Below are 13,953 nucleotides of genomic sequence, written 5' to 3'. Positions count from 1 at the left end.
GCTACCAATTCCTGGTGAATAGTTGATGGGATATGGCCAAAGCTTACACTGAATGCAGTCATTCATTCAGTCAACATGTATTGCTTGGGGCCGGGGACAGTGTCCTTGCCCTCACAGCATTTGTGTTCTCCTGAGGGAGACAGATGATAACCAGGGAAGCAAGTATACAATTCCAGGTGGTGCAAGTGCTATGAAGAAACATGGTGCAGAACAGGTGAGTAACCCACAAAGAAGAGGGTGATATTTTAGAAAGGGTGGTTAGGGGAGATCCCTCTGGGTTGGTGGCAGGAGTTAGAAAGGTCACTCCAGCATGAACCCCCATTTCAAGACCCTGAGTTTGGTTCTGAGACTGTTCTGAGAGATGAGCTGGAATGGCAGAAAGCATAAGGGCATTTGTGTCTGGGGTCCGGAGCAAGGAAGGTCCTGTATGGTGGTCGAGGAATCAACATGAGGAAATGTGGCAAGCCTCCGGGGAATCAGAGAAAGTCCCAATTGTTTTCTTTCATTTTGAAGATAGATTTGTCAGGCTAAGACAAATTTTATCAGTGACAATTTTTGACTTATCTGTGATTTTGAACATAATCTAAACTCGTTCAACTAACAGAATGTATGCTCCTTTTCCATTAGCTGTTGCTTTTTGCATAGAAACCAGTCATCTTTAGCCCCTCAGATATTCTCAGTGAATAGAACTGGGGATTTTGCAATGAAGGGACAGACTACCCAATTTTAATTTTAGAATAAACAATGTTACCATAAAATAGTGACACCATGGTATAATCAAATGTAGTGGTGTCTGGGTGGCTCAATCATTTAAGCATCCAAATTCAGCTCAGGTCATGATCTCACGGTTCATGAGTTTGAACCCTGCATTGGGCTGGGCTCTCTGCTGTCAGCACAGAGACCACTTAGGATCCTCTGTCCCCCTCTCTCTCTGTTCCCCCCACCCCGCTCTCTCTCTTTCAAAAATAAATAAACATTAAAAAAATATAACCAAATGTAGATTTAAAAGACATCCCCTCCTCATTTCAGGCACGGAGAGCCTCTCCATCCCAGAGGCTGATACTCAGAGGGAAAAGGAGAGCGACCCCATTAGCTGAGAGCCTTCATTCCCCAACCCTGCCAAAGGCAGCATGGGATGTGCAGAGTTCTGAGGCCCAGGTAAGGACTTCTTCACAGATGGAACGTTATTTGAATACTTCCCAAGTCATGCAGGAAATAAAAATCTCAGAAAGATTTAGTGTCAGGAGGCCCTCTGTTGGGGAGCGTGTCTATTTAATACTTCCTTCTCAGATCCTGGGCCCATCACTGTTTTGATTTGCCGACAGGCAAAGGAGGCCAGCTTGAGGAAGAATTTCCTGTATTGGCACAATGGCTGGAGGTACTTAGCTTCCATTTGCAGATTCAGTGTCCCCATCCTTCCTTAGCCTTATTGCTCAAATTCACCAAAACCTAGGTTTCCATGCTCTGTTAGGCTTCTTAAGCTTTTTATTCGTATTGAAAGTGGAGAATTGAGGTAATGATTTTGATAATATCTAAGTTTGATTGGTAGTATCTAATATGATCAAGGAAGGATATGAGTAATATTGTGGCTGTGTTATCTTTTGTAGTAATAATGTCTGTGTACTATATTCAGAAAATATATTAAATTAGTGGTGCCTGGGTGGCTCAGTTGGTTGAGCGTCTAAATCTTGATCTCAGCTCAGGTCACAAACTCATGGTTCATGAGTTTGAGCCCCACAGTGGGGTCTGCCTGACAGCGTGGAGCCTACTTGGGATTCTGTCTCTTCCTCTCTCTGCCCCTCCCCCACACATGAGTGTGTGTGTGTGTGTGTGTGTGTGTGTGTGTGTGTTCACTCTCTCTCTCTCTCAAACTTTAAACAATTTAGAAAACATATTAAATTAAAAAGATAAAACACCCTATTGTTGAGGGGTGCCTTGGTGGCTCAGTTGGTTAAGCATCTGACTTCAGCTGAAGTCATGATCTAATAATGGTTCATGGGTTTGAGCCCCGTGTCAGACTCTGTGCTGACATCTCAGAGCCTGGAGCCTGCTTGGGATTCTGTGTCTCCCTTTATCTCTACCCCTCCCCTGCTCATACTCTCTCTCTGTCTCTCAAAAATAAAAATGTTAAAAAAAATTAATAAAAAATTAAAAAAAACAACCAAACAAACAAAAAAAAACCCATCCTGTGAAATTCCCATCTTTTTGAGGATCCGGTATGATGAATTGCCTTATTTCCAAGAAGAACGTAAATCATTGTTTCATCTTTTTTTTTAATATTTATTTTTGAGAGAGAGAGAGACTGAGCACGAGCAGGGGAGGGGCAGAGAGAGGGAGACACACAGAATCTGAAGCAGGCTCCAGGCTCTAAGCTGTCAGCACAGAGCCCGACTTGGGGCTAAACTCACAAACCACGAGATCATCACCTGAGTCAAAGTGGGACACTTAATCGACTGAGCCACCCAGGCACCCCTTATTATTTCATCTTAATTTTACTTTTAGTTTTTCCTCTACCTACACAGTATCCAGACACATCTCTGCTGTTACCCCGAAACTCCCTGTTTAAGGGTAAAAAGGGACAAGTATGACTTTGAAGAACAAAAGAGAATTTCATTTTTCTTAACTTTATTGTATAAGCATAGGATATTTTATTAACAATAATAAAGGTGTAGTCTACTGAAATTGGGTATTATACATTACGAATTGGTATTCTGTCTTTATTTTTTCTTGTAAGTAAAAATTGTTTTCACACTATTGTTTTCATTTCTAGGGATACTACTGGCCACTCAATTATAAACATCAAATATTTCCACACATATGATAGCAAAAAGACATTTTGTGATTCAAAAAGTTGGTGACCATCTCAACAGCCTAGCCCTGAAGAACCAGAAGGGAGAAGGATGGTTACATCATGGATATTATGATTTTACCACAAGTCATTTTGGTGAAATAAGAACTGAGTTAGCCAATGGAATGATTCAAATTTAAGTACTGACTTGTTAATTATAGCTAGAATTGTTCCAAAATTATTCCTATCTCTGGTTAAGTTTTATATCAAAAAAATTGATTTCCATAAAAAGTAAAAATATTACATGTCTGGATTAAACTTAGATATTTGGATAAATTGGTCTATAGGCTGCGGGTTGGCAAGGAGGCAAGTAAGTGCTTGATAAGAATATAGTTGCTATTTCATCCTGACCTGAAATTGAAGGTATTCCAAAATCTTAGTCTGATATTCAATAGATATATCAGGTTGAGTAGACCATGTTTATTTAGAAGAGTGTCAATATCATTTCCACACCATGTCATTAAAATTGTAACAATCACAGCAGGGACATGAGTAGCCAATAGGAGGCTGACAATTATAGTGCAAAGTCAAGCAGACCCCATGTATTTACAGGAAAAGCCATTCTTCCCAAGTTATGAATATGAAATACTTCGTCATAATTTATTTTAACTTATTAAACTTCATTTGTCATAATTTAATTTAAACTTAGCAGTTGCCCATTGGGGATCTCCTTTCTCACCAAATGGATTCCACCTATTGAAGATGCACTAAGACTTGAAGTAATTATTGTACCTTGTCCAACCCAAGGTTTGGACACGAATTATTAGAGAAATGGCAGTCTCTCTGTCAGATGTCTACTATCAAATCAAACACCATAATCAGTATTGTGATCATGAACTCTTAATGACTTTATGTACTTCAAAAAGTTATATGGAAGCACAAGTTTAAGGGAGAGGCTATTGTGAGCACAAGTATCTCATGAGGGCACAAAGCCCTTGGCTATCAGGCACTAATGGATTGTGGATTTCTTATGAATAGAAACCATCATCTTCATATCACTGGTGGTAAGCACAGTGCCTGATACATAGTAGGCTTCCAAAACATATTCTCCAAGTTGAATTAAAAAGAAATGTGCTAAGCCCTAATTGTGCATTGGCCATAATACAGATGATGATAAAATATCTGTTCTGGGACATCTTTTCATCAAAAGAGTCAAGCAGAAATCTTTGAATATTTAATATCAGCCATCTCAGCATTGAACTTGCCCACCATGGTCAAGCCTCTTTCGTGGGTTTCTTGCCCTATGTCTACATCTAGCTTTGCTCATTACGTTTATATTCTAATTATAATGTCACCAATGTCTGAAAAGGTTGTTTACGTGTCACCTATCATCACTTCATGTTTCAGGGAGTGATGGGAGAATCCGATGGGAGGGAGAAAATGACTACAGATCATCATACAGCTGTGATTCTCAAAGTGTGGTCCCTGGGGCCACAGTATCAGCATTGCTTGGAAGCTTGTGAGACGTGCAACAAGCATTTCTGAGTCAGAAACTGTTGGCAATCCATTTCCACTATCTCTCCAGGTGATTATGATACAGGCTCAGATCTGAGACCCATGTTTCTGCATAAGGGAAAGGATAGGGTGTGTGGGGGGGTGTGCTTATGCAGAGGGAAATGTAAAGAAAACAGAGGATGAAATTCTGGCAAATGAAGACAGGGAACATGTCTAACAGAGAAGGGAAGTGGGGGGTGCCTGGGCGGCTCAGTCTGTTAAGCATCTGACTCTTGGTTTCGGCTCAGGTCATGATCTTGCAGTTCATGGGATCCAGCCCCGAACTGGGCTCTGGGCTGACACCTCAGAGCCTGCTTCAGATTCTCTCTCCCCCTCTCTTTCTGCACCTGTCCTTCTTGTTCTCTGCCTCTCTCTTAAAAATAAATAAAAAAGCCCTAAAAGAGAGAGAGAGAAAAGGGGGGGGGGAGAACAGACAGAAAAATAAAAAAGGAACCAGAAAAGAAGAGTGTCTGCATAACTAAGGGTAGACTGCAAAGAGAAGAAGAGGTAGAGAGGTCAGACCAGTCTGGCTGGGGAAGGGCCAGTGGAGTAGGCGAGCAGGGGTGACCTTGGAGGGAGCAGAGTCCATGGAAATGGGCAGAGGATGAGATGAAGTTGTTGAAAAATGAGTGGGGAGGAGGAGGGGAAGCAGGCAGAACCAGTCAGTGTTTCAGGAAGGTCTGTAGCAATGGAAGACAGGCAACTTGCTTGCTGTCGGAAGAGGAAGGGATAAGGGAAAACTTTTTAGGATGAAGGAAATGAACATCCCTGAGAAAAGAGGCAGTGCCTATAGAAGGTGGGGAGGGAGAGAATCAAGCACAGAGATGTGGAGACTAGTCATTTATTTGCTGGGCTAAAAGGGAAAGAGAGGATTCTGTATTTGAACAAGTATTTGTTGAGAAACTGTAACTGCCAGGCACTATTCTCAGTGTAATGAATAAAATGGACAAAATGCTTGTTCACCTGGAATTTACATTCTAATGAGGGAAAACGAAAAATGAGGAGATGCATATGTAATTTTTCAGTGCTCATAAATGCCATGGACACTAAAGCAAGGTAAGGAGAGAGTGTAGTTTAGGATAGCGTCGCTCCCCTCACAGCTGATGTTTGGCAAAGATGCCAGAAATGTAAGGGAGTGGGCCACACAGATATTGGTCAGAAATGCTGGTCTGGAGAGACCAACAAGGGCAAAGACCCAATGCAGGAGCCGTTCCCTGAAGAATGAGGATGCCAGCTGCTTGGAGTGGACTGATGGTGGAAAGATGGTGGGAAAACAGAAGACCTTATCAGGAGAAGCCTTGAAGAACACATTCTGACCTCCACACTCCAGTAAGATGGGAAGCAATGAATAGTTTTGCACTAGGGGTATTCTGAGTTACATTTCTTTAAAAGATTGCTTTGGTTTCTGTATGGAAAACAAGTCATCAAAAGGCAAGAGCAGAATGGAAAGAATATTCAGGAGGATACTCCAGTAATCCAGGTGGGAGCTGACAGGTAGAGTTGGGGCTGGCAAGAAGGGACCAGATTCTGGACATACATCAAAGGATGTGCTGTGGGATTTGCTGATGGAGTAGGTGGAGGTCTAAGAGAAAGGCAGAATCCTAGAATGAGTAAAAACTATTGAAAATTTGGAGGACAGAAAGCAGATGAGTTAAAATAATAGTAACTGTTAGCTTTAATTGAGTATTTACTATGTATCAAGCATCGTGCTAAGTCCCTCACATTATTTATGCCTATGTATGACCCCAATTAAAGATAAGGGACCAAAGCTAAGCAAGACTAAGTAGCTTGCCGGTCACAGAACAAGAGTGGCAGGGAGACTGGGCTATATGCAGTCTGGCCGCAGATTGCACACACCCATTTTTTTTTTTTAACTTTTTTTTATTTTTGAGAGACAGAGAGCACAAGCAGGGGAGGGACAGAGAGAGAGAGGGAGCACACAATCCGAAGCAGGCTCCAGGCTCTGAGCTGTCAGCACAGAGCCTGACACAGGGCTTGAACTTGTGAACCTCGAGATCATAACCTGAGCTGAAGTTAGAAGCTTAACCGACTGAGCCACCAGCTGCTCCAGAGCGCACACCCTTAATCCTCCATGAGATACACCCTCTATATTCTCTGAGAAGGCAAAGATTACCCAGGGTGGGGAAAGGGAGAGTGCAGAAGGAGGCCAAGATTGGAAGTACAAAAAGAATATTACTGATTAATTAAAAAAATATGAATCAAAGATTTAAATAAATAATAAGACAGTTGTTGCCAGTGCTTTCTTAGGGGGGTTGCTATGGTTTGGGGCTTAGCCTCCCATGGTGGCTTATGCCACGGCTAGGTGAAGAGAATGATCAAGCTGCAATCTTTCCGGACCCCTTCAAAAGTGGTGTCAGGTACAGAGGGTCCCAAATACTGAGTGATCCCTCCAGCTGCCGCATGGGTGTGGAATGGATTCCAGGCTTCCAGTCCTGTGAGATAAACATCCTCTAGATCTCGTTTAGCATAAACACTGACCTGAAATCGAGGAGCCCAGTGAGATGGAAGGTGAATCATGACGTATTTATTAAGCCGAGCACCGGGTCTGACACTCACAGGAACACCAGATTAATTCAAGACACATTTCTTGCCTTTAAGGGGCTTACAGCATCGACTTGGCTTATGGACCACCCAACCACCATTAGGATGGAGAAACCAAATCTCCACTTTGGGCTTATTGTGCAGCACGATGTGACAGGCCAGGAGATTAAAAGGGCCTTGGTGCATGTGGAATGCATGCATGGCCTGCAGCCCCTCAGCCTGTGTGCATTAACTCCAGGAGCAGCCTGGCTGCAGAGTGAAGGTGGCTGTGCATAAACATTGTCATTTCACTGAGACTGCTATTTCATCTTTGAACTTTGGCTTCAAAGGAACACTGACCTTATTCCTGTAGCTTGCCTCTCTTTGAAGCCTATGGCTTTGCATTGCAGATTAAAGTGAAGATATTCATCAAGGGACAGATCTGGCCAACTGCTCCCCAAACTCAACCTGAAACAAAGCCTTGAAAGGCTCCAATCACAGTTGCAGTGGAGTGGGCCAAAGATGAAGGCTCGGAGCCTGACTCTCTTTCTCAGATCCTGTAAGGCAGCTCTGGCATGACATAGTGCATCCCTTTGAGCTCCGGGCAACTTTACCCCGAGTGTCCGTATATCTCAGCAGAAAGGGGTGAGTTAATGCAATATTCCCAACCTGTCCTATTCATTTCATTTAAAGCAGGCATTGTTGTAAATGAGGCCAGCATGAATATTCACTGGTGCCTTTGAATTCTTCAAAAGATGTATCAGGCAGAACCATCTGAAACTTGGCTGATGATTCTGTCAATTTTCTTTTCTACTACTTTCCTTTGTTCATCCCTTTGAAAAGAAATTGTCCTGTCTTTCCCCTTGGGTCCTCCCATCTTGGCTCTTAGAAAACAGACACCACACATTGCCTTCTCTGTTCTTTTTCCTTTCTTTTCCCTATTAAGATGGCAGAAGGAGTAAAGTGAGAAAGTTTAACTGGGAGGTAAAAAGAATAATAACTAACTAATTAATTAGAAGGCTGAGAGAGAGAGAACCAAGGGAAATATCTCCCACCTCAGAGGAAGAAAAATTGATGCTAGAAGACTATCAAAGAACAAATGATCAAATCTTTCAATGTGGTTTTTCTGCAGATCTTCATCTGTGATCAGATAAACAGAGTGAGTTCTGTCTGTGATGGAGAGGTAAACCAATCCAGAGGAGGCAAGGAAATGATTATCAGGTTGGGTACATGTAAATTAACTGACTCTGAGAGCATGTACACCAAAAGGTTTAAGAAATTAGTGCTCCTAATTTTTGGATAACTTCCTTCCTTCCTTCCTTCCTTCTTTCCTTCCTTCCTTTCTTTTTCTTTCTTTCTTTCTTTCTTTCTTTCTTTCTTTCTTTCTTTCTTTCTTTCAAGTTTATTCATTACATGAGAGAGAGAACACAAGGAGGGGAGGGGCAGAGAGAGAGGGAGAGAGAGAGAGAATCCCAAGCAGGCTCTGCACTGTCAGTGTGGAGCCTGATGTGGGGCTCAAACTCATGAACCACCAGATCATGACCTGAGCCAAAACCAACACTCAGACACTTAACCAAGGTATCCCCAGGCACCCCTCCTAGTTATTCACCTTTAAAATAATACCATTTTTGTCACTGTAGGACAATTCATTTAACTCGTATTTTAGCTTAAATTTCAAACAACTGTTTTCCATTAATAAATGCATGAAGTTCAGGAAGATCATCAATATAGCTTCCTGAGAAGCCAGAGGTTCCAGACCAGTTTTTTTCATGCAACTAGGACAGCTCACATGGGAGCAACTCTATTTCTAGCTTTGGTTTTAAAAGGTTGAAAGATTATCTGATTATCTATGCCATATCCTTTAATTTACTAACTCCCTCTCCCACAAATTTGGGTGTGGTCATATGCCTAGTTTTGGCCAAAGGACTATAAGCAAGGTGGTAAGTGTCTCTTCCAGGCGGATGCTCCTCTGTTCTCTGCCAGGAGACTGCCAAGCCTTAGGCTACAAGTAGCCTGAGTCACTGCCCCCATGGAGGACAGCTGTGCAGAGAGTTGTCTATTTGTATTAGACTTGGCATGAGCAAGAACTAAACTTTGATTCCAGGAAGCCATAGAGATTTTCAGGGTTTATTTGTTATGGTGGCATAACTCTTCTTATCCTGACTAATCCAGGGCCTTGGAGGACATCTAGTCTTACCTCTCTTCCATCATAAGAATCTTTCTATAGCATCCCTGGATGTGGTCCAAATACTTATCACCTGAGATTTGAACACCTCAATAATAATAGCAAATAACAGTAGTGAGCAATTATAAGATGGTCACTAAATAATTGTTTTCAGACATAATTTTAAGAATTTTATATATCTTAATTTACCTAATTTTCACAGAAACATGAGCTCAATCAATATGATTTTCCTAATTTTACAGTGGGAGGAACAACACATTGGGAGGTAAACTTGCTCAGAGGTGAACAGATAAGTTAAATCACTTGTTAAAGCAAGAGTAAATAGCATCCCAGGAGTCACATCCAGGTAGCAGCTTTCAGTTTATGCCTTTAACCATTGCACCACATGGACTCCCTAGATTGGATTTTTATTTCCTTTGCACGCAGACGATTCAACAAGAGACAGAATCATAAAACCCCAAAGACAAGGTTGGAAGAGACTTTGGAGAACAATCAATCACTGCATTTTACATGGAAGAAGAAAATCTTTCTGCAAGCCATTTTCCTGTTTTAGTGAAAAGTAAAGGTCTATCTCGGGGATTTTCAAACCAGTGTCCTGGGGAGCACTAGGACCTCGGGGGCTGCCAGCATGAAGGTAGGTAGAGACACAACTTCAACCAGCTCAGCCCTGTTCCGATCTGTTGTATATAGGAGACTTCTGGGTAAAATTTGTATGTGAATAAAGTACTCTGCTGTTTTAATAAAATTGGGAAATGGATCTCCCCATGCTTGTACTGAAGCAGGAGGCTTGGAAGGTTGCACTCAACAATGGAGGGCTTCCCACCAGCTGGGAGGTGGGGGGGGCACATGGATTTTATGGCTCAGGGACCAGTCCTGGGGCCAGGATAATCTGCTACTTCCATAAATGCACTCACTCGATTGCCTGGCAGCAAGACTGCCTTATTCATCATTGTATCCCCACTGTGATATGTAGTAGAAGCTCTGTAAGCTGTATCTAAGAGATAGAAGGAGAGTTCCAAAAGGCTTTGATGAAACAATTTTTCAAAGAGACGATTAAGCTCCTTTGGCTTGAGCAAAGAAACACACTTTGGCTGTGGTGACCCAAATGTCTGCAAAATGACTGGGAAGTTGTCGTGTGTGTTCTGTCCACATATCCTCAAGTGGGCAGTGGTAACCAACCCCTTCCCAACCTCTGGCTTGTTTCCAGGGAAACACAAGTGACGGCCCCAAGCAGGCACAGGCAAACACATACCGCTGTTTGCTTCATTTTAACGGAACTGATCACACAAAATTATCCAACTTTGCAGATCATGTTAAGAGGTGAATTAGAAAGTTTTCTTTGCTTAAGAAAAAGCATTTCTTTCTTTTTCTGTGTGTGCTAGTGTATTTTTGTACTATGGGTTATTATATATCACGTACAAATTGGGTTTGTACAAATTGATTTTACAAATTGGGTGAAGACAAAGGTATATATCTGAGAAGGGGGCAGATTGATAAGGCAGAAGGGAGACAGAGAGAAGTTTAAGGAAGGATTTATGGGAGTTGTGCTCCCCTCATACCCTCTTACCTTGTGTGGTTCCATCCAGTCCCATGATAAATTTCATTGATCTGATGATTTGCTCTGCTATCGGTGGGCTCATGGATGTAGCATAAGCAGCACTATGTGAGTGAACTCGTAAATAATCCACAAGGTCCTTTAATAAAAGAGTAAGCCCCAAAAGAAGGCAAATAAGTCTCAATGTTTGTGGTGAGAATTATATCTCATCCCCTCCCCACCTATCATAGGACAAGACGTTTGATTCTCGAATGTGGTCTGATTTTCAAGGGGGAATCACCAAACGGTTTATTTTGTGTTATCTCTTCTTCTTAGCCTCTCCCGCAAAAACCTACATGGCATACAAAAGTGGGATGCTGAGAATTCAGAGTTAAAGTCTGTAAGGCAAAACCACATGTGTAAAGCAAAAACGATTTCCCAAACATTTGTTGAATACCTAGCACGTAGGAGCACTGGCTTTGTATGCAGGAATCTCCAAAGAATACAGGATGCGCTTCTTGCCCTTGAGCCTACAACATTAGATTGTGCCCAGGGAAAAGTAATGGGAGGAAAAGTAACAGGACGTGCAAACCTGTATATGCAATAGGGTGATAAGACTTCGGAAGACAGGGATGGGTATTGCTAGTGGGAGCAGAGTGGGAAGGAGGGCTTCAGTGAAGAGGAAGAGATGGGGAGGGAGGGCTTCAGTGAAGAGGAGGAATGGTCTTAAAGAATCAAGACAGATAAAGAAGAAAAGGGAGTGGCAGAAGGGAGAGGTGGGAAATTAAACCAGATTATACATGAGGACCAGATAGACTCTGGTTATGCCTTGGTCAGCAGACAGCTATTGCAATTTTTGTGCAACGTTATTTGGAGTGCTGACCCACTGCAGATGCTGGTCTTTAGTGATAGGAATGACTCTTTGCTTGCATGCCTGACTCCTGAGGCCAAATAGAAGGTCCCAGGTAAGCTTGCTGAAAGCCTTAAGAAGCTCCTATAACACAATGCCACAGTGGGGAGGGCCATAAGCTTGCATCTGGAGGTGCTCAGTATTGACTGACTGGACCATCCACTGGTCCACCTGTGCTGGCTCATGGCTTAGGACCCTCAGGATGCTCTGCAGAAGAGCTAGTGGGCTGATGATAGTTCTCAAATTAGCAATGAGTCAGAAAAGGATCAGCCACCTTCTCTTCAAAGATGAGGAGACAGTTTAGAATCCCACTGAGGGGTCTTTTCTGATCTATTCCCTCATAAGGTGAACTGGGTAAAGCCCTGCTTTGGGCAGACCCATCTCCTCCTAAACACCCATTTCCACCCCTAAGCCTGGGACTGTGCCCACCCTTCACTTTTCCATCTCGCTTGGAGAAAGGGTACTATGGTTGTTCACAAGCATTTTAAACATTCTTTTTTTCTAAATTTTTTAATGTTTTATTTAGTTTTGAGAGGAAGAGTGCCAGTGGGGGAGGGACAGAGAGAGATCATGACCTGAGCCAATGTCGAACGCCAAACCAACTGAGCCACTCAGGGGTCCCACCGTTTTAAGCATTCTGAGCTCATCTTCCTCAGTAAAGTGAACGGCCCATCTCACAGGTGGTTGATGATGTGATGCACCTACCTGGCCCATGGGGGACACTAGCAGCTCCATTCTGTCCCTCCTGCCTCCTTCAATGTGTCCTTCATTCTAAATCTCCTCTTCCATCATCCTTCTTCCCCAACTTTCTTTCTATTGTCCTTCATTTCATACTCATTTCTTTCTTTTGTTTCTTCCTTCTACTCTGATTCCCTTTTTCGTTTCAAATTCTCCATTTAAATCTTTTTCTCCTCTCCATTCCTAAGTATTTCCTTCTTCCCTTCCCTTCCCTATCCTTTCTTATCCTTTCCTGTCCCTTTTCTTTCTTCTCCCTACCCCCGGGGCCTTCTTCTCTGCTTTCATTTTTCCTTCAGCAAATTTGTACAAGGACTTGCTCCAGGCTCTGTTCTAGATATGGGAGACTAAGAAGAGAAGGAAGATATAAAGACTAGTCCCTGGTAGCCATTATCCACTTACATTAAAATTAAAATTAAGTTTCCATCTATGCTTTTGTTTAGTGAATCTCATACAGGCAGTTGGGTGGGTTTTCACCATAGTCAAAGAGTATGTGCATCATGATGGCCTGACTTAAAGCATTGGCCACACAGTATTTGGAAAGTTCACTCTGGAGGATTGGGGGGCAGAGGTGGGGGTGGAGAGTGTGCAGCTCAGAGGGAGGGGGGGGAGAGAGAGAGAGAGAGAGAGAGAGAGAGAGAGAGAGAGATGGTCATTTTCCAGGGTAGCTGAAGCCAGGCTGTTCTTCACAGCATTATGCTCAGTGCTGCTCCATGAGCAACATCAAAGGTTTTCTTTCTCTGTTGAGAGTTAGTGCCTGACAATGCTGGGGAACCCGAGTAGGAGAGAGTGGGTAGGGCACAGGTGACAGGATGATGGGGGCTCATGTGGACTAAGGCTGGAAAGGGCTGCTTCAAGGAGGTGATCTGGCCTTGAAGGATGGATGGATTTGGACAGATGCAGAGGAAGGGAAAGGCATGGGCATGTGCTAAAATTAGGAATGAGGCCGGCATCTTATCAGCAAAGCATAAAGAGTCAGTCGGGAGTAGAGGGAAAATTTCTCACGACAAAGTTATTCCCTTGAAGGGAAGCATGACCAAGGAGTTACAGGACAAGCTCTGGAACCTGACTGCTTGGGTTCAAATCCTGGCTCTGCCACTTACTGATGTGTGACCATCGGCAAGTTACTAAATCTCTCTGGGTTTTACTTTTCTTCTCCGAAAAATGAGATAATAGTAATGCTAACTTCAGGGTCATTATGAAAATTAAATGAGTTAATATATATGTAGTACCTAGGGGGCACCTGGGTAGCTCAGTCAGTTTAAGTGTCTAACTCTTGATTTCGGCTCAGGTCATGATCTCACAGTCTGTGAGACCGCATAGGGCTCTGGGCTGACAGCACAGAGCCTGTTGGGTTCTCTCTCCCTCTCTTTCTGCACCCCCCCCAAAATAAATGAAAAAAATTTTTAAAAATCCTTAAAGATGTGCTTGGGTGGCTCATTATCCAAACAAAACATGGTTGGATAACAAGGATTTGGACCCAAACGGCCTGGCTCTGGAATCCCCACCCTTAGCACCACACTACAATACTTCTCCAGACCAGAGGGGCTGGCCTGGCATGCGGTGAGGGGGGCAGGGGAGCACAGAGACTACCACCTTCACTTGTACTTCACTGTGATACTTTCCCTGATCCACAGATTGCTCCTTTTTGGGGGGAGGTGGGAAGAATCCCTAATATACTCAAGTGTCAACAGCACTAAACTACA

At 43.0% G+C, this 13,953-nt stretch overlaps 1 protein-coding gene across 1 annotated transcript in view; it reads right to left on the bottom strand.

Moving 5' to 3' along the window:
* The window catches only part of SPTLC3 (serine palmitoyltransferase long chain base subunit 3), a 129,751-nt gene that overhangs the window by 22,355 nt on the left and 93,443 nt on the right, over nucleotides 1-13,953 (bottom strand). The window contains exon 9 of the mRNA XM_047067546.1: nucleotides 10,636-10,762. Within this exon, the coding sequence (XP_046923502.1) occupies nucleotides 10,636-10,762 (127 nt within the window). The remainder of the gene's footprint in view (nucleotides 1-10,635; nucleotides 10,763-13,953) is intronic.

This window comes from Lynx rufus, unplaced genomic scaffold (assembly GCF_022079265.1).
Source record: "Lynx rufus isolate CCGP_SWC_20201006 ecotype Redwood Valley unplaced genomic scaffold, mLynRuf1.p SCAF_8, whole genome shotgun sequence".
Taxonomy (NCBI): domain Eukaryota; kingdom Metazoa; phylum Chordata; class Mammalia; order Carnivora; family Felidae; genus Lynx; species Lynx rufus.
The sequence above is the reverse complement of the archived record's forward strand: the minus strand, read 5'-3'. Positions and strand labels throughout refer to the sequence as shown.